Source organism: Alternaria alternata, assembly GCF_001642055.1.
Source record: "Alternaria alternata strain SRC1lrK2f unplaced genomic scaffold CC77scaffold_11, whole genome shotgun sequence".
Lineage (NCBI taxonomy): Eukaryota > Fungi > Ascomycota > Dothideomycetes > Pleosporales > Pleosporaceae > Alternaria > Alternaria alternata.
The window spans coordinates 491,670-509,853 of record NW_017306200.1 but is presented as its reverse complement, the minus strand read 5'-3'; the positions used below and the strand labels follow the sequence as shown (position 1 = coordinate 509,853).

The window sequence follows — 18,184 nt, the reverse complement described above, 5'->3', positions numbered from 1 at the left end:
CTTCGTAAACACTAGAGCTGTTCTTGTCAATCAACTCTTGTTCGCATCCCAGTGCTCCTTCTCATTAAAAACCTTCCTCAGTTACTGAGAACGTACGCGCAACAAGATGCAGTCTATGACGCACAGCCCTGCCTGGCTTGCTACCCGAGTCTCGAGCGGTGTTGCAGTTTCAGTCATCGTTGCCAGGGCCAGCTTCGAGATCTCTAGGATATCAGATGGAGTGCTTATACCCTCTAGAAGGGAGATGTTGGCCAGAAAGTGTTGTGTGTTCTCCTTCATATGTCAGGCTGATAGTGCATCCTGAACTTCTTGTTCGCGCGATCAGCCGCTCTTGTCTGGAACTGCTCCGCGTTGAGTTCAAACACAAGTGGCTTCATGGGAGTCTTCCCATCTTGCTCAGGAAGCGGTACCTCAAACCGGAGGATCGTGTGCTCTTTGGGGACAGCTGAATTTGTCAGATACTTACCACTTACCTAAGTCTTGCTTGCTAGACTTACATTTCACAGAGTTGTTCTTGGTGATGATCTCGAATGTGAACCTTGTGTCACGAACGATGATACCCTCCAAGCCTACGCGACTTACACATCGGCTTCGCACTACAGTCACGAGCGCCCCGTGCATGTCGGCAGTCGCAAGCAGTTGTCCACTCGAATTCGGCGTGACAAGGACACTCCGCGCAGTATCGCTCAGGCCTAGCACGTCCCTCATGTAGCCAGCCCACAAGTTGTGCAACCCCTCATAGAGGGCGTAGTTTTGCTGCTCCTTGGGAATCTCGTTCAGGCAGAGTGCACGCTTTTTCGCAGCGGACAATGGACGAGGCTTGTTCTTGCTGCGCTTCCGAGCAGTCTGTTTGATCTCGTTAAGGGCGCGACGGCGGACCGCGCGTGCAGAGGGTGTAGGCGAGGTTGCGCGAATGTGAAGGGGCCGCTTCAGCACGCGCTCGTGATAATGCGATTCTGCGGTCGAAGGGGAGAAGGCGCGGTGCAGCAGGGTTTGGGCGATGTGTGTGTCTCCGTGTGCCATGCTGGCCGTAGACTTGTCGCGACGAATTATTTCCAAGTCTTGCAAGTCTCACTGGAAACTACGATGGCTAAAGTCGCAGCTCCTCGGAATGCATGAAGTTGGTGTTCTTGCCATGACGAGGAAGACGGCGGCGCTAGCGCGCACAAAAGCGGGCTAGACCGGTGGCTCGGCTATCGTTTTGTTCCGCTGCCTCCCACACAATTTCGAACAATTCGACCTCAGCTTCTCGACAACACCGCTAACCCGCAGCAACCGTCAAGATGAAGTACATGTACGTTTATCCCCGAGCACACGACTGTCAAACCGCCGCATCGCACGATTTTCCCGCTTCCGACCGGTCAATGGGCGCCTCGATAGCAGATTCCACCACGAGCAAACATCAGAATCCAGGACTTTTGCTGACAAGTGCGAAACAGCCACTCTGAGGAAGAGCTCGCCATCCCCGAGGGCGTCAAGGTCGCCATCAAGAACAGGAACGTTCTTGTTGAGGGTGAGTGCGCACGATAGAAGACGCATAAGGAATCCAACACTGACATCTCCAACAGGTCCCCGAGTAAGCCAATCGCGATAGCCTCGACCACCTCGAACCGATTCTTACACTCTACAGGGCAAGCTCACAAAGTCTCTCGGCCACTTGGCGGTCAGCTTCACGCACCCTAAGAAGAATGTCATCAAGATCGAGCTCCACCACGGCTCCCGCAAGAGCGTCGCTACTCTCCGAACTGTCCGCACCCTGATTGTACGTCGCGCGCATCCTCGAATTCCCACACTGGTAAACATGGGAGGACTGGGCTGACTGGGAATAGAACAACTTGATCATCGGTGTCACCAAGGGATACAAGTACAAGATGCGCTACGTATATGCCCAGTATGTTACACCAGCCGCACATCCCTCCCGAACCCGTCGCAGAGCATATCCCATCCGACGCTGCTCTCCAGGCTCCCCAACAAATCAACGCAGGACTCCTGGTTGAGATGCTGGGAGCACTAGGATGGATATGCTTATGCTGAGCGTCAAGCGCACATTGCTGGATATGACTAACATCACACCCAGTTTCCCCATCAACGTCAACCTGGAGAAGAACAAGGAGACCGACTGCTGGGAGGTGGAGATCCGAAACTTCATCGGCGAGAAGCTCGTACGAAGGGTTGTCATGAGGCCCGGTGTTGAGGTTGAGGCGTCGAAGAACCAGAAGGATCAGCTCGAGCTGTCCGGAAACGTAAGAACTGCGGTGCAACAACCAATTCAACCAATGCTAACATCATCCAGTCGCTCGAGGACGTCTCCCAAGGTGCCGCCGACATTCAGCAAATCTGCAAGGTCCGCAACAAGGATATCCGAAAGTTCTTGGACGGTCTGTACGTGTCGGAGCGCGGCAACATCGTCGAGGACGCGTAAACGGTTCTGGGGAGTACGGGTTTCTTTACGGGCAATGAGCATCTATGAACTTCTCTGCATCATATGCGGTTGGCGCCTGGGGGTCTAAGATCAAAAACGATGTTCAAACAATACCACCATGACTTGATGGAATCGCGCCGGCACATTCACGATGAAGTGTGAGGTGATGAGAAGTCAATAAGATCAGTACTTGCCAAGAGACATGAACGATCTGAACTTCAACACCACGGCGAGCTTTGGCTTATCATGCACTTGGTGACGAATCAAATCTGTGCTGAATGCTCATCTCAGAACCCCTAGCCTCTTTCTAGTGCTTTGCCTGTGCAAACAACATGCCCCACATTTTGAACTCGGGATGGGTGTGATGACCGTTGTAACCACCCTTTGATATACACGTACCGACAAGCACATCCTTCCTTCTTTCGGCAGCTGGATAGTCCGCGGATGTGATATTTACACATGACGTACACGGCGGCTCGTCGTGCCTGAACCCCGCATCGTGGCTCGTTGCAGTATCTACCACCGGGATAATGATGAAGCTATCGCCGCAAAGCCCGACCTTGACGGCTATGTACTCGATTGGGAAGTATGTGGTGCAGACACGGAGAAAATGCCGTCGTTGCAGAGTATATGAAGTGCGTGCCGCCTTACAATGTGGTGGTTCATTCACGCCTCTCTGTTGCTCGCCCCACCACAGCCTTGCGAAACCCAAGTACCCCACTAAACACCAATCCGCAAGCGATCCACTGATTTGCGATCATGCCGGATAAGCTCGATGTGCAGGGTCTCCTCCAGGAGTCCAAGGCTGAATACAAACGCCTAGGAAAGAGTGGCCTGAAGGTCTCAGTACCTATCCTGGGTGCCATGAGCATTGGTTCCTCTAAATGGCAGCCCTGGGTCATTGAAGAAGAAGAGTCGCTACCGCTACTGAAAGCTGCGTACGATCGCGGTCTTACGACTTGGGATACCGGTATGTCCGATAGGCTGTCCGCTCGGTTGCCGTAGTTCACTGATATCTTGCAAAGCCAATGTCTATTCCAATGGCGTCTCCGAAGAGCTCGTTGGCAAAGCAATCAAGAAGTACGACTTGCCTCGTGAGAAGCTCGTCATCCTCACGAAGTGCTTTGGTTACGTTGGCGAAGATCCAGGTCTACGTACGATCCAGTATGGCACGGAGCTGCCTCAGTTGAAAGACTACGTGAATCAAGGTGGTCTGTCACGGCAAGCAATCTTCAACGCCGTCAATGCATCGCTCAAGCGTCTCGATCTGGAGTATATCGATCTTCTACAAATCCATCGCTACGATCCAAATACACCTCTCGAGGAAACCATGGAGGCACTGCACGATCTGGTCAAGAGTGGAAAAGTCAGGTACATAGGTGCCAGCTCCATGTGGGCAGTCCAGTTTGCGCAAATGCAGTTTACTGCTGAGAAGAATGGTTGGACCAAATTCATCAGCATGCAGAACCATTACAACCTGCTATATCGCGAGGAAGAGCGTGAGATGAATCGATTCTGCAATGACACTGGCGTTGGTCTTATTCCGGTATGCTACCATTTTCGAGCATCAAGTCATTCCTTCACTAACAGCCGATAGTGGGCACCACTATGCCGTGGCCATCTCGCTCGCCCTCCCTCGGCATTCGGCTCGACCACTCGTTCAGAAGGGGAACAGAAGGCTGGCAATCAGACCTCTGGTAACAACGAGCGTGACAAGAAGATCATCGGCCGTGTCGAAGAGATTGCAAAGAAGCATGACTGGAAGATGAGCCATGTTGCGCTAGCATGGATCAACAAGCGTGTTGCGAGTCCCATCATCGGTTTCTCCAGTGTAGACAGGATGGATGAGGCACTTGCAGCAAGGGGCAAGGAGTTGACTGAGGAAGAGGAGAAGTACCTCGAAGAGCTTTACGAGCCCGTTAGGATTGTTGGACATTCATAGAGAAGTCACGCGATGAGCTCTGAACGAGTACACGCAAGTGACTAGCAAGACAATGATGCGCACTATTACACGAGATGTTGAGCTATTTCGACCTTCCATGTTGCTTTTTCAAGTTGACTCATTTTAGAGTTGAATATTCGGCTGCATGCGCCTCATGTACGCAGCCTCACATGGTCTTGCGAGGGGCGGATAGTCCAGTCGGATGTTGACATGTACCTCCGCGTGGACCATGAGCCCTTGCAGTAATCAAGTGGACCTCTGATACACTCGGTCCGCGTTAGGGCCCGAAGCTGAGATGATACGCGTCGATGCGCGCTTTGTCAATGTCGCCGAGCGCAATGACGTCGGTCACGCGATCTATCTCACCACCGTACCTGATCTTCCGGAACAGCCGCACAACGAAAGCAGATAGCTGGAGTAGGCGAAGTGCGAAGAAGGAGGCTCAATTGCTAGCTTTCAAAGTATATCTTGTGCTGTGAGCCAATGCTACCTGGTGTACACGCACGCTTCGTCCGTTGGCGTTTGTTCCTTCCCCGCATTCTGGGCGATGCTCCCCTTCCCCGCATTGGCTCGACCATTCACGTCTCACGCCGGTTCGATTGGACCACAATGTGGTGATCGATCAAGTGACCGTCTCCTGTGCCTGCCGGCGACAGACTGAGCCCCTCATAAGCTGCGCCCTCCCTCCCTTCTTGCTCTTCCTCACAGCCTCCACTGTGCTTCAGACTCTCACCCCTTATCCATAGCTCTAAGCAATTCCCATACAGCTTCCCAAGCTCTTTCATCATCTACAACTCTTCCCAATCTCCCAGTAGCTCAGCTGCAACTGCATATCACCACAATGGCCGCAGAGACAGAAAACACGCTTCAGAAGGTCGACTCTTTGACTGACCACCAAGATGGCGCCGCTAAGAAGGGCCACCGCAGAGTCAGCTCCATGGCTGCTGATGTCTACCGGATCGAGGATCTAGGTGAGTGCTCCTGTGACAATGGCCCAGATGAGGGGTCGTGCGTGAGGGGCAGGCGAGCTGACAGAAGCACAGAAAAGGAAGGCAAGAAGATTGAGATCGCAATCGAAACCCAGAAGCTGAATTGGTAAGTGAATCTTCCTGTTTCGTTAATGCGAACCATCCGACAACAACGTCCAGCGGCTCATCGTCATCCGGATGGCCCCGGTCAGCCCTGATACCTTGCATCGTACTAACACAATACCTCTAGGAAGCTGAACAAGTCACCATCCACTGTCGAAGACCCATCAGTCTTGAAAATGCCACTCACCGAGCCCAAGCTCAAGTCCATCGCCCTGCACTTCCCGCTAGGCCTAGAAGTCACCGCACGGAACATGAAAGGTGTCACCATCAAGGATGCACTAGATGCCATCCACAAGCAGTTCAAGAAGCGCGTAAGTATCCCCATCCATTGTATCTTACCATCGAGCATCGTTGCCGATCCTCTCATACCCCGCACCATCTAGGGTTACCGTGTGTCGAAGCATAGCTGACCCTCTCCTGTAGGCAGATGACGAGTTCGAAAAGCCGTACCTCATGGGCTTCGAGTGGGACCCAGAAGAGTGCTACACCCGCTTTATCGTCCACCAGTCGGCCGTCCCGACGGTAAAGAACGATTTCGGCTCAAGCAAGAAGAAGAAGAAGAACAAGGCCGAGGGAGAGGAGGGTTCCTAAATGAACGACTCGCCCCCTTCCCTGACTTCGACTTCTACACACAGCCTCAGTCATACTTCTGTGCTTCGGCAACGGTATGTGCGGGGTATGGATATGCACTAGGGTGCTGGTCAATCTTCATATCGATATGGGAAGAGCGAGCGCGTCTGCTGTGATGGCGTGGCTGGTATACTGTATGCCTGCATTGGCAGACGGTGTACTTGCTGTGGCTATCGAGTGGTGGATATGCGTCGTGGAACCGTTCGCGGGATGCTCGCTGGAAAGGCAGTATCTGCTCATGTATGCTCTCGGGCACTCTTTCGGGTTGCTGAAAAGCACCTGACATAATGAGAAGACCTGACTATCGTGAATGATCCTCTTGAATCTTGCTATGGTGTTGATGTGAAGCTTCTGACGTTGGCTGGGGACCCACCCCACTACGGGCAGCTCTCCACCACGCTGCCTGTAAGCGAAGGCACGTTGCGGGTTCCCGCGGATTGAAATGACTTCCTCCATGGCCCATAAACCGCGCCTGGCTCATGAAGTGGTTCAAATGGTTGTCGCTTCTGTAAAGACAGCACGCGCAACGCGCAAAGTTGTCTATAGTGCCCGCTCCGCTGCACTCGAATCGGAGAGCAGGTAGCCTTGCATTGGTAGCGCTGCAAGCGCTGGCGTTTCACTACCCTTAGCATAAACCTTTGTCTTCCGACACCGTACTTTGAGCATCATTAAAACCCGTTTCTCTTCCTTGTACATCGCATGTGCATTTCTGTATACAATTTCAAACCTCTGCATACTTGGTACAGATTCAAGTTTCATGCGCACAACCTAGGAGAAGACCACACCAACCTTACCCAGCGTCACAACGGGCCAAAAACATCAAGATCCGCCTGCATATGCCATCTTGTGATAGCCATCTATCAAGCTAGAAAGACATCAATGCGATGTTCGCAAACCTCCAGATACGACCTGCACCTGCCAAGACCCGACGCCGCAAGCCTAGCTTATCCATCCGCGCTGGCGTTACAAAGCGCAGGGTTTCGACTGTGTCAGCCGTGAGTGCCAGCAATGTGCCCTCGATGAGCTTCATGGAGGGGTTGTTTGGCGATGAGTTTCCCGAAGCTTTTGGGAGCGGGGCTCGGAACAAGAAGACCATCACAGACTTGCCGGCAGAGCTACTCGAAATCGTATGCGAACATATCTCTAAGCTCGACATCAAGCGATTGCGGCTCGTGAGCAAGCACTTCGCATCCAGCGTGTATCTACGCATAGATCGCATCTACGTCTCGCCTAATCGAGCTAATCTGGACTATCTACATCAGATTCTGGCCCATCCTACATACCCTGGCCGTGTGCGCGAGATTGTTTGGGACGATGCTTTGCTCAAAGAGTATTCGACGTTGGAGGGATTCCGTGCCGCAATCATCGCCGACGAAAGAGAGACTACCAGAGCCATTGAACGTCGACTTGAGGAAGCCATGGAGATCTATGGTGATAGTGATCCCGATTACCGACCATTGGAAATGGAAGACTTACTTCAGGATGGTCGATTGACTGAGGCTGCGAAGGAAATCCTTCTGCGATACGATGATCAGTTCTCAAGAGATGTTCTTGCTAGGAATGCCACAATGATGAGCATTGAAGACAGCTACGCGTTATATCAGGAACTGTATCGCCAGGAACAAGAGCTTGTGGAACAGCAAATCGATGCGATGGCACTGCATCAAGCCCTGAATGGCTTTCCAAATGTGAGAAGAATAACGCTAACGACTGACACTTGGCCCGCATGTAATGTCGTGCCTCGATACAATACCCCCTATCATCGTTCGTTACCTCTAGGTTTCCGCAAACCAGCTGTCTGGCCATGGCTTCGGTCCGACCAGGAGTCAGAGGATATGTTTGCTCAGTGGCACCCTAGTGCTGCCAACCCGCCCAAGAACGCAAAGCCCTTGCCAGCGGAACACAGGAACTACGGCGTTGTGGTGTCTGCTATACTCGCCATGCCAGATCCGCACATCGAAGAGTTCATAGTCGAATCTGAACACCAAGCAAGGTCCTATTACCACTGCTTCCTCACCGAAACTTCACAGAATTACCGACTTACGAAACAAATGTTCCAGCGGACACGCTTGAAGCGCCTAAAAATGATTTTCACTCCTCCAAATGACTATCTTATGAGTCCAGAAGGCTTGAACAATCTCAAGTCTCTACTGGTAGAACTACAGTACCTCGAATATCTTGATCTTGGCTTCAACGATAGTAGATCAGGCCGGTCTTGGCGCTTCTTTCTACGATTCAATCCCATCCCTGAGGCCATGAGATCGCGCTTGCGGTGTCTCACCCTGCGGAATGTGAAGCTGTCAGAGGAGGACCTCAGAGACATGTTTACCACGTCGCCAAACTTACAAAACGTCACATTACATGATTGTTTTCAGCGGATGCGTCCAGGATGTAATTGGCCGTGGCTCTTTAAGCAACTACGAGATTATTACCACGGCGAAGTCAATGTTAGCAAACCAAGCTTTACAGTTCTGGCACCCCTGTCTCGTCAATACTCACAGCTTGTCAATGAGGAGGTGGACGACTTTTTGTATGGCGATGGAACCGCCGAGCGTCCGTTTGTAACTTCGCCACCAAGACCAGGGGCTAACGCTCTTAAACCACACATGGGATGGAAAGTTTGGGATATGGACGAAAGCGTGAGAGAACGAATGGCTGAGGTAGCTGAAAGGGAGGAGATGCAAGAACGCGATGACGAGATGTAGTGGGAAGGTTGGAACTTGACACATGTCAAGCGTAGCCTAGAAAGCGAAAAATAGTCGCCACACCAGGGTTCGACATAAGGTTCGAGTATCTCTAGATACTCATGGCGTCTTTGCAAGAGCTACCTACACTTATGAACCCAGTATTCGAACGCTCGCAAAAATACACACACACATATGATAAGATTATGGGCTCCCATCGTATCGGTTTAGATTTGGTCTGCTGATACGTCTGGTCCAAACTCTGTGAGCCGTATTCATCGCACGTCTATTGGAGGACACTTCTAGGATATTGCCGCGAACTGAACGTGGAAAGCGGTGGTAGATAGACGAAAGGAGATGACAATATGGAGTGGAATGGGGTGGCAGAATTAGGGTTTCCGTGACCAAACAACGATTGAGAGAACCTAAGAGGTAGAAGTAGAAGGACCTGCTGCCAGACGGTGACCAGCTAATTCAGTATAGACGTCAAGTTTCTACCAGTCAATCCGATTAGACGTGTATTTACGCACATAATACGGCGGAGTAGCACGAAGAAGCTCGGTTTCACATATTGTACCAATCTACTTGTTATATGGCATGAAGCTATGCGCATGAGTCCAAGTAACAGATCCAGTAGACAAGCGACAATGTATATATCTAGGGTAGAGTTTTAGTGTTCAGGGTACGTACCTTCAAGGTCGTTACAAAAGTCGGACGCAATGTAAGAGAGGACATCATTCGTAGTACTACAGAGACACATTTAGAAAGGGTAGATAAGCTTGCCTTCTGCACAGATCTCTTCAAAGATTTTCACAACTTGAACCTTATGTTGTAGCCTCCTACCTCCACTACTATTCCGATCCTCTTGAACGCCTTCAGTGCCAATGTATCCTCCTTCAATATCCTCACTGCTTCTTTTTCATACTGTCCAATCCATGTTAGAAACGTCTAGTTAACTAGACCCTCGACAGTTTCTGGCCATTTGCCTAAGATCATGGCGTTCCCTGGTGTCGCTCCTGGTAGTGGGCTGAGGAGCTTGACCTTCTTTTTCGCCTCATCCACGTCCGCGACATAGATATATCCCCTGATACTGCTGTCACGGATGACAGCCTGTGGATCATTGGGACTAGCTGTAGTGATGGCCAGTAGTTGATTTTGCATTGCCTCGGACGGTGTAACCTTTTCGAAGATTTGTCGCTCGACAGTCATGCCGTATTCGTCAACCCCACCGTTCACGTCTCCTTCGATGACGCGGAAGATGTTGAGGTCGGCAGCATCGGCCATTTGGCTACTAGGGGCAAGTGTCTCGTCGCCTTTGCCGAAGAAGTACTCTTTGATTTGGGCGTGGCGGAGTGCTTCCATGTATTCTTCACTTCGATCTACACAACCGCCGGACTTGTCGAGACGGATTACGAAGACGGTCTCGGAAGGATCGCTGCCGGTTCGGGCTGAGAACTTTCGGGAGAGGTCGGAGTAGAGGCGTTCGGAGCCGAGGGTTATGAGGACGTTGACTGGAGTGGTGTTAGTCGCATGATCTTCCTGTGCTGGTACATACAACTGATTGCCTATCTTCCAGGACGTTGGATTCCGGAATCTGTGTACTTGTAGGCATGGGCAATGCTGGAGGGGAGAAGGCAGAAGTAATATTCAAGACATCACACGTACTAGAGAACTCAGAAACAATATGTTCTATGTTGTCGTAGACGCCATTCCTCCCTTGGCTGATGGCGCCTGAGCTATCAATGATGAAGCCAGCCTGCTTGCTGAGCTTGTCTTCCTCCAATCTACTTGTGACAGCAAGTGCCATGCGCGTTACCAACGGCTTGAACACCTTGCCCTCCTCCGGGTCTTTAAGACCGTAGTGATATACCAGCGGCATCTTCACCGGAATAGGGCTGGGCCCCGAGATTGGACTGCTTCCCCAGCCTTCTTCAATGTCTACGATGGACGAGTATACAGCTGCTGAGAAGGAACCGGGCACACTGAGCATACCCTGGCGCGGATCCAGGTTTATGACCATTGGCTGCCTGCTAGTCTTGACAGCATAGGACGTGAGGGTTTTGACGAGTGATGTCTTGCCCGAGTTCTCCGGCCCTACGACAAGCACTCTTGGGCCCATCTCGACACTGCCGCTGGCGATGCTCCTGTCGCGCAAGTTTTCTAGGGCGAAATGTAGGTTTGCACAACTCATCATGGGTGTCTCTTCAGCGATATAGTCCGACTCAACCTCTCCGCCGATGTCGAGCTTGCAGCCGTGCCATGTGAAGATGGCGCCCTTTGTGCCCTGGAAGGTGTATGTGGTGGAGGGTGCCAGCTCGGTACCAAAGAACTCTGCAGTGCCCGACTGCAACTTGACCGTGAGTGTTCGGGAGAAGGATACTTCGAAGCGGTATTCGGTGTTGGCGGCGAGCTCCTGCGTTCGTGTGGCCGTCGAAGTAGGGCCATTTTGCGTCTCGGCAGGCTGCGAGGAAAGGTTGAGGCCTGGCAGAGAGATCATGTTGGATACGGCAATGTAGAGAAAGCTGACGCGGTGTTACTCGAACGCGACAGAAGGTGTGAATCCTGTATTTTAGGCAGACTTGGGTTCCGTCGACTCGCGCGACTTCAACGTGATGGTGTATCGCGTACCTAGAATTATAAAAGTCAGTGAGGCAAGTCAGTTGATAGTTTTCGAGTGGAGAAGTCGCGCCGCAGTCGCAGCGCCATCACATCGAGGAAGCGTGCTGGAGCTGGAGCTCGGGCCCTGCGGACTTAACACGAGCTTATTGGCGGAGGTGCTGGGGGATGCTTTCCCCATGCATGCCACGCTATCAGTCCCAGAGTCGCCAATCTAAACTGCAATTGAACCTCGACGTCCTTTCATCTATCTTTCCACGACACGGAGCTCGAGTCGTGCCAAGTCATGTGCAACATTCCCGGCTGAGAGCCTTTCCATTTGCGCCACATCTACATTAGTCTTCCGCGATTCCCGACAACGATTACACATCTGGGCTTTGTCGGATTCGCAAGAGCTCGGCGTGACACTCAGACTCTTTCGATAGACCATGAAGTCTCCACTAGCATCCTTGTCCTTGGGGGCTCTGTTTACCTTGCCATCGGCCTTCGCTGGACTGAATAATGTTGGAGAGCAAGAGCCTCTAAGACCCCCCATCGACCCGCTCAAGTACAAGGCAGCATGTCCCGACTACAAGAACTATGCGATGCGACCACAGTACGTGAACCCCATATATAAGAGACGACACACGCTAATTCATGCGACAGCCCACCGTATAGCGCAGGTCCCATGGAACTACCCTTCCAACGGCCATCCAAGTACTGCCGAACCTTCGAATCGCCTCTCGTCGAGAAGGTCATCGATGACATGAATGAAAAGATAGTCGACAAGGACCTTGCTCGTCTGTTCGAAAATGCCTTCCCCAACACATTGGACACAACGGTACGCTGGCACGTTGACGGGACTGTTAAGCACAAGTCCTCGAGACGAAGCTGGGACCCAGCAGCGTGGAAGGGTGCGCAAAGCTTCATTGTCACAGGAGATATCAACGCCGAGTGGTTGCGCGACTCTACAAACCAACTAGCGCAGTATCAGCTGCTGGCCAAGAAAGACAAGGACATACACCAGCTCATTTTGGGAGCCATCAATACACAGGCAGAGTACGTCATTGGCTCACCCTACTGCAATGCCTTCCAGCCCCCTCCGCCGAGTGGGCTGAAACCGACCTTCCAAGGCGATGGCGACAACGTACATCCAAACTACGAACAGTCGTTCGTCTTCGAATGCAAGTACGAACTCGATTCGCTTGCGCATTTCCTCTCCTTGTCCAATCAATTCCACAACCACACCGACTCCACAGAATTCATCAACGGCCGCTGGCTGCTCGCTCTTGACACTTTGCTCAACGTGCTCCAGCAGCAGTCGAAGCCTACCTTCAACGAGGAGACAGGCGCATACCAAGGCAACGAATATACATGGCAGCGCCAAACCAACATCGGTACCGAAACACTCAGCTTAAGCGGTCTCGGCAACCCACTCAATGGCGGTACAGGGCTCGTCCGCTCTGCTTTTCGTCCCAGCGACGATGCCACAATCCTTGGCTTCTTCATTCCCGCCAATGCCATGATCGCCGTGGAACTACTGCGCACAGCTGCCATTCTCAAGAAAGCAGGAAAGAAACACATTGCAGCAGAAGTGCAGACTTGGGGCGAGAGAATCCAGAAAGGTGTATGGGAACACGGCGTCGTGACGCACAAGAAGTATGGCGAGGTTTTTGCCTTTGAAGTCGACGGCTACGGGTCTTCCATCTTGATGGACGATGCCAACCTGCCCTCTCTACTCGCTCTACCTCTCCTCGGCTTCACGGATGCAGACAATAAAATCTACAAAAACACCCGTAAGATGATACTCGAAAAGAACGGCAACCCATATTACCTCACCGGTTCCGACTTTGCGGGTATTGGCGGCCCTCACGTTGGTGTACGAAATGCTTGGCCTATGGCTGTCCTTGTGCAAGCCATGACCTCAGACGATGACGAAGAGATCATGACATGCCTTGCTGCGGTCAAGAATGTGAGTAGCTTGGGTCTGGTGCATGAGAGTGTAAATGTGCAGTCTGGGAAGTCGTATACACGCAGTTGGTTTGCATGGGCGAATTCGGTCTTTGCGCAGACCGTGTTGGATTTGGCGCAAAGGAAGCCACATTTGCTCTTTGGTAAAGGGGTGGAGGCGTACACTGTTGGTTGAAGTGGTTTCAAAGGATGATATCAGTCGCTGTCTCATCAACCTGCTTCTCATCATCGAAGTGTTGTAAAAGGGCAGCCTGCGAGATGTTCGGCGGGCGATGTAAAACGATTTCATTAGAGCCGCTTATATCACAAGAATTCCTTGTCATCTAGTATTCCCCTCCTATCTACGTCAAACATCCAGCCAAATGCATCCAATCCGTGCCAAAACGCTCCAGACCTAATGGGTATCCAAAGAAACCAAAATAAAATAAAGCAGAGAAAGTAAACAAGCGATTAAACAATGTACAAAACAACTGAGTAATTAGTATGGGGTATTTCAGGTCGTGCCATGGCCAAAACAAAATGAAGAACACAACCGCTTGCTTTCAAAAAGATCCAGACCGTCGCACATTATCCAATAACAATTGTCATCTGGGTCAAGAGGCTCCAGCGCTTATCGTGTTGCGTTTGGGCTCAGCCGGTGAAGCTCATTTGGCTTCTCAACTTCTCAGTAGTTCTCCTCCTCGAAACAGAGCGCTGTTCGCCTGTTCCCTGAGCAAGGTTCGTCCAGTCTTCCCAATCAGAAGCCATCTCTGTGAGCACGTTGCCCATGACCTGTGCACTGGCCATGAGTCCATGTTGCTCGCCCTCTAGAATCCGCACTTCGCACTTGCGCATCAGCTTGCCAAGCCATCGGACGTTGTCGACTGGTACACGCGAGTCTTTGGATCCGTGGTGGATGACAACAGGTCTATTGATGTCTTCGTATCGGAATCCAATGGTTTGCTTAGTCTCAAGACAGACGATCAGGTCAGTTGCAGGGTTTGCGTTTGCCGTTGCGCGGTCCCAGATGGCGAAAGTAAGCCGTTCGTCAAAAGCGCGTTGGCGTTCGACCTCGGCCATACTGAGCATTTCCTGCATGCGTTGTGATTCTTCGTTACTGGCGTCTGGGCTCGACAAGGTCAGTGTGCTTGCATTCGGCAAGACTTGATCCATCATCATCATCGAATGTCGGTGAGTATCCTTCAGAGATGGGCGGGTTGCTGATTGCTGTGGCGGCACTGGCGACGGGGCCATGCTCTTCCGTCTAGTCTTGGGTGACGTTTTGGGTCCGGTACGCTGAAGGCTGGCGCTTGTTGCGCTGAGGAAGGTGGAGTTTGCAACCTTGAGTAAGGACGGGGGCAAAGCGCGGAGGAATCGTTGCGATCGCGGAAGTTGCTGGGTAGGTGGTGAGTCCTGGCTGATGCCAATGGGTGCCATTTGCGATGGCGGTATCCAAGGCGCAAGGAGGTGTACGCGACCGCGGATATGCTGTGGCATTCGTAAAGATGTTGCTAATGCGTAGACGGCGCCGGCAGAGTGCGCGAGCATGGAAAACTTGTTAATTTTCAAAGATTGGCATATCACGAGTACATCATCTAATACATGTTAGCCGAGAATCTCTATTGCAATGATGGGCACTTCTCATACCAGGCCAGCTGAGAGGCGTCCCGGTCGGGTCGGATTGACTGCCTCCAATACCAGGGCGATCTGGCGTAATCAAACGCAGCTTCAAAGTCGCAGCGAGCTGATCGTAAAATGCCATCACATATCTAGTCAATCCCATGCCTACACAGACAAAGACAGCGAAGCCGTTGGGGTCACCGACTTCTGAGAATGAAATGAGTCTCCCAGTTTGTGGATGCCGGATCTTCTGTGAGAGACGTGATGATTCTAGGTATTGGTGCACGTCCAGGTCGATGGAATCTAGACTTGCAGGTCGCTCCTCGATGATCGGGTGTGGTGGACTTTGTACTGCGGCCGCTCTGGACTTTTGCTCATTCCGATCGACTCTGTCATTGTGCTCTTTCTCTGCCTTTGCTGGCAGATCGGGGTGCGACCACCTCTTGCTGCTACTTGTGCGCTTACGTTGTAGTTGCATACTGTGAGACTCTGGCGGAGGAGAAATAACATGCATTGAACGGTGTCGAGTAATAGGCTCTTCACTGGCCGCTCGAGAGGGTGGTGCCAGTCTGTTGGGTGAATCCTCGGTTACACTGGAGGAGTGTCTGTGTTTTGAGGACTGGCCCATGATGATCGAACTAGTCGCCGCTCGACGCCCGAGCGCAGATCTCCCGCCGACGCACAGTAGTGAGTTTGCTCGTTGGGGAACAGAAGATTCGCTACTTGACTTGGTTGCCTTTGAGATGATGCTTGCTGCACCGGGCGATCTTGACAACCGTGGGTCTAGTATGGTCGGCGTCGGCGCAGACTCGTCCAGACTTTGGAGCGCAAGCGTATAATCGATCGGAAGTGGGGTAAGTTCATCACCGTCATTCAGTGTCAGACTGCGGTGCCGCGAGTGGCGCAGATTGCGTGGTTGTAGTGGTACCGAGAGGTTAGACTTATCACCTTCTGCTTTTTCAGCCGGCTTATCCATCGGCCTTTCCGTTAGCTTCTCGGCCGCTAGGGCGGTTTCCTGCGATATCCCAAGCACTCTATGCGCCTTTGTCGAGTTCTGCACCCTCCTTTCGTCCTCTGACACGCTTGAAACAGACGAGATGGGCGACGACTCGGGACTAGGAATGGATGAAACGCGAGGCACGCTGGGTGGTGTCGCCCCTGCGTGTGCATCAACAGGCATCTTTCCGGCTAATTTATCTCTTCGCAGTTTCTGGTCTCTGAGTTCTCGGATTCTTTGAGCGACCTCATTCTCCTCCTGTTCCAGTTCTTCCAAGATCTTCTTCTTCCTCTGTGCTTCGGGGTCCATCTTTTCCTCCTCTTCTGGGACCATGTCGGTCTTGCGAGACTTTGGACGGCTCTTGTCCCCCGGTCGGCGCTTCTTGCTCTTGCGCGCGGGGCTGCCTGTGTGCTTCAAGGATGACCCGCGCTCGGGGATTAGTCCGCTGTCTGAGGGGCTTTCGAGATGATGGGCATCGACTAGGTTCAGGCGCAGTCGGCGTGGACTGTTGTTCCTGCTGGGATGCCGCTGGGCGAATCTCGACGACTCAGCCACTGTCTCGAGTGAGCGTTGTTCGTCCTTGGCAGAGGAGGGCTCTTCGCTGATGGTGTCTTCGTAAGGGAAGAGTTGGTGGGCGATCTTCTTGGAAGGGGAGCCAGTGGGGATATCGTCGAGGTTGTGTACAGTCACGCGCTTGCGTTCGGTCTCCTTTTGTCGTAGTCGCTCGCGTGAGCTCATGTACATCAAGCTCTTGTGCCCCTTTGCGCTTCTCTTGCTCTCTACCGACGACCTCGCACTGCCGACTGACGGGCGCGGCACACCTGCCTCAACGCTGATGTTGCCGAAACTGCTCCCTGACCGGTTGGAATGGGTAGACTGCAGAGAGCACGAGCTGCCGCCGCTTCGTCCGATGTAGCTGCTGAGCGAATGCGCTTTGCTTGGTTTCTTGGGCGCGGTAAGGGGGGAGAGGCCGGATGGCGGCTTCGAGGTTCGGATGACAGGCGGCTCGCATGCGTCGTCGGGGTAGACGTCGTTCTGGTCTCTTATTGAGTTGTGGTAGTTGCCATGGTCCACCGAAACTCCATCGTGTCCTGCGATCGAGTTCTTCTCCGAGTGGGTGCGTACGCTGGGCGCAGCGGATGCAGACAGGCCGTTGTCGTAGCCGACGAGGAGGTTCTCGAAATGGTTATGCGCTGGGATGGATATGGCGGACAGCTGGTCGATCAGGGACGAGATAACCTGGGGCGATGCGGCCGTGGTGCGTATATAATTAGGCGTGCGCTTGCTTGGTCGGGCATCCGTTGTTTTGACAGACGATGGGAGAGAATCGCGCCGTCGCGACTTCGCCGGGGCTCCAGTGGCTGCTGCACCGTTGTCGGTGGGGGAAGAGCGAACGGGTTGCTGGGAATCCATTTCCGCCGCGTGCTGCACGAGAGCAGGCCGTATTCCAGATTGGTATGCCGTCTATGTCACTGTGTCTGGAATGCTGCAGAGTTGATGATCAGTGCATGATTGGCATGCAGAGTCCCCGGGCCCGGTAACCATGCGCGTCCAACTTCAGCCGGTGCCTGTCAGTAGCAAAACGAGACTTGAAAACTGCAAAGACGTCGAGAGCGTCCAGATATCCAGAAAGATACCAGAAAGACAAAAAACTCGCCGAAGAGATGGGACGCCTGTGTTTAATTGCACATCGGGCAGCGGGCGCCCGAGGCGAATTGAACCTCCTCAGGGATACGCGATGCCGTGGTTTGCAGCGGCAGGGGCCACGAGCTAGTCTCAGTTGAGCCCCCCGTGAACTTTAACCCCTCGCATATCCTCTTTTTTATACCAACAAGAAACGCCTCTTCTGGACATCCCGCGTTTCCTCGCCTTCTGTTCATTTGCCAGCGTCAAACCTTCCGCCTATCGTCTACTTCTGCGGCTGCGTTGCGCGACTGTCTGCTTGAACATGTACGCCCGTTCAGCTGCAGGTCCTCATGCACAGGCTTGTCTTGACTCATGTTTGCTCATGCATATCCCCAAAAGAACCGATCAGCATTTGCTTTGGCCATGTTTAGGCGCATCTTAATTATACATGTTCATGTTGTTTCTTCTCTTCCACCTCCATGCTTATGCTGTTTACTACGCGACTATCGCCCCTCCCGTAAGCTGGGACTTTCGGAGAATAACGCACACACCACATAATCTATCTAAGACCCGGGAGCAGCCGAATATCTACTAGGTTACCCTTCGTCATCAGCGAATATTGAGACC

The 18,184-nt window shown here is 52.5% G+C and overlaps 8 protein-coding genes across 8 annotated transcripts; 5 read left to right on the top strand and 3 right to left on the bottom strand.

The window, feature by feature from the left end:
- Positions 1-334: 334 nt before the first annotated feature.
- On the bottom strand, positions 335-1,359 carry CC77DRAFT_1020753 (hypothetical protein). The gene has a single exon (XM_018525130.1). The coding sequence runs from the start codon at positions 1,021-1,023 to the stop codon at positions 463-465; it is 561 nt and encodes a 186-aa protein (XP_018385646.1). The 5' UTR covers positions 1,024-1,359; the 3' UTR covers positions 335-462.
- CC77DRAFT_1020752 (ribosomal protein L6) lies at positions 1,215-2,726 on the top strand. Its single transcript, XM_018525129.1, has 7 exons — positions 1,215-1,294; positions 1,440-1,513; positions 1,569-1,576; positions 1,631-1,762; positions 1,830-1,891; positions 2,078-2,243; positions 2,294-2,726. Exons 1-7 carry the CDS (start codon positions 1,284-1,286, stop codon positions 2,420-2,422), a joined length of 582 nt encoding a protein of 193 aa, XP_018385645.1. The 5' UTR covers positions 1,215-1,283; the 3' UTR covers positions 2,423-2,726.
- Positions 2,727-2,801: 75 nt separating this feature from the next.
- Positions 2,802-4,482, top strand: CC77DRAFT_963664 (aldo-keto reductase-like protein). Its single transcript, XM_018535672.1, has 3 exons — positions 2,802-3,392; positions 3,448-3,968; positions 4,020-4,482. Exons 1-3 carry the CDS (start codon positions 3,182-3,184, stop codon positions 4,362-4,364), a joined length of 1,077 nt encoding a protein of 358 aa, XP_018385644.1. The 5' UTR covers positions 2,802-3,181; the 3' UTR covers positions 4,365-4,482.
- Positions 4,483-5,229: 747 nt separating this feature from the next.
- Positions 5,230-6,028, top strand: CC77DRAFT_894324 (hypothetical protein; the record flags this gene model as incomplete). Its single annotated transcript, XM_018533518.1, has 4 exons — positions 5,230-5,335; positions 5,408-5,459; positions 5,583-5,766; positions 5,879-6,028. Coding segments are annotated over 4 exons (492 nt in total), but the record flags the coding sequence as incomplete, so codon positions are not given.
- Positions 6,029-6,669: 641 nt separating this feature from the next.
- Positions 6,670-9,279, top strand: CC77DRAFT_105772 (hypothetical protein). Its single transcript, XM_018528047.1, has 2 exons — positions 6,670-9,201; positions 9,253-9,279. The coding sequence occupies exon 1, from the start codon at positions 6,970-6,972 to the stop codon at positions 8,788-8,790; it is 1,821 nt and encodes a 606-aa protein (XP_018385642.1). The 5' UTR covers positions 6,670-6,969; the 3' UTR covers positions 8,791-9,201; positions 9,253-9,279.
- Positions 9,280-9,331: 52 nt separating this feature from the next.
- On the bottom strand, positions 9,332-11,655 carry CC77DRAFT_1020749 (mRNA cleavage and polyadenylation factor IA/II complex). The gene is made up of 2 exons (XM_018525128.1): positions 10,435-11,655; positions 9,332-10,280 (listed from the first exon to the last, which is right to left on the bottom strand). Exons 1-2 carry the CDS (start codon positions 11,264-11,266, stop codon positions 9,718-9,720), a joined length of 1,395 nt encoding a protein of 464 aa, XP_018385641.1. The 5' UTR covers positions 11,267-11,655; the 3' UTR covers positions 9,332-9,717.
- On the top strand, positions 11,566-13,832 carry CC77DRAFT_1095102 (hypothetical protein). The gene is made up of 2 exons (XM_018529774.1): positions 11,566-11,980; positions 12,031-13,832. The coding sequence occupies exons 1-2, from the start codon at positions 11,814-11,816 to the stop codon at positions 13,508-13,510; spliced, it is 1,647 nt and encodes a 548-aa protein (XP_018385640.1). The 5' UTR covers positions 11,566-11,813; the 3' UTR covers positions 13,511-13,832.
- A 133-nt stretch (positions 13,833-13,965) lies between these two features.
- Positions 13,966-17,344, bottom strand: CC77DRAFT_1061681 (alpha/beta-hydrolase; the record flags this gene model as incomplete). Its single annotated transcript, XM_018528455.1, has 2 exons — positions 13,966-14,909; positions 14,962-17,344. 2 exons carry the CDS (start codon positions 17,342-17,344, stop codon positions 13,966-13,968), a joined length of 3,327 nt encoding a protein of 1,108 aa, XP_018385639.1.
- Positions 17,345-18,184: the final 840 nt, after the last annotated feature.

Coding starts and splice junctions, on each gene's coding strand:
- CC77DRAFT_1020753 (XM_018525130.1), bottom strand. CDS start 1,023: ATGGCACACGGAGACACACACATCGCCCAAACCCTGCTGCACCGCGCC.
- CC77DRAFT_1020752 (XM_018525129.1), top strand. Junction 1,892..2,077: donor ATGCGCTACGTATATGCCCA/GTATGTTACACC, acceptor CATCACACCCAG/TTTCCCCATCAACGTCAACC. Junction 2,244..2,293: donor AGCTCGAGCTGTCCGGAAAC/GTAAGAACTGCG, acceptor AACATCATCCAG/TCGCTCGAGGACGTCTCCCA.
- CC77DRAFT_963664 (XM_018535672.1), top strand. CDS start 3,182: ATGCCGGATAAGCTCGATGTGCAGGGTCTCCTCCAGGAGTCCAAGGCT. Junction 3,393..3,447: donor TCTTACGACTTGGGATACCG/GTATGTCCGATA, acceptor TATCTTGCAAAG/CCAATGTCTATTCCAATGGC. Junction 3,969..4,019: donor CTGGCGTTGGTCTTATTCCG/GTATGCTACCAT, acceptor AACAGCCGATAG/TGGGCACCACTATGCCGTGG.
- CC77DRAFT_105772 (XM_018528047.1), top strand. CDS start 6,970: ATGTTCGCAAACCTCCAGATACGACCTGCACCTGCCAAGACCCGACGC.
- CC77DRAFT_1020749 (XM_018525128.1), bottom strand. CDS start 11,266: ATGATCTCTCTGCCAGGCCTCAACCTTTCCTCGCAGCCTGCCGAGACG. Junction 10,281..10,434: donor TATTGTTTCTGAGTTCTCTA/GTACGTGTGATG, acceptor ACACCACTCCAG/TCAACGTCCTCATAACCCTC.
- CC77DRAFT_1095102 (XM_018529774.1), top strand. CDS start 11,814: ATGAAGTCTCCACTAGCATCCTTGTCCTTGGGGGCTCTGTTTACCTTG. Junction 11,981..12,030: donor AACTATGCGATGCGACCACA/GTACGTGAACCC, acceptor TTCATGCGACAG/CCCACCGTATAGCGCAGGTC.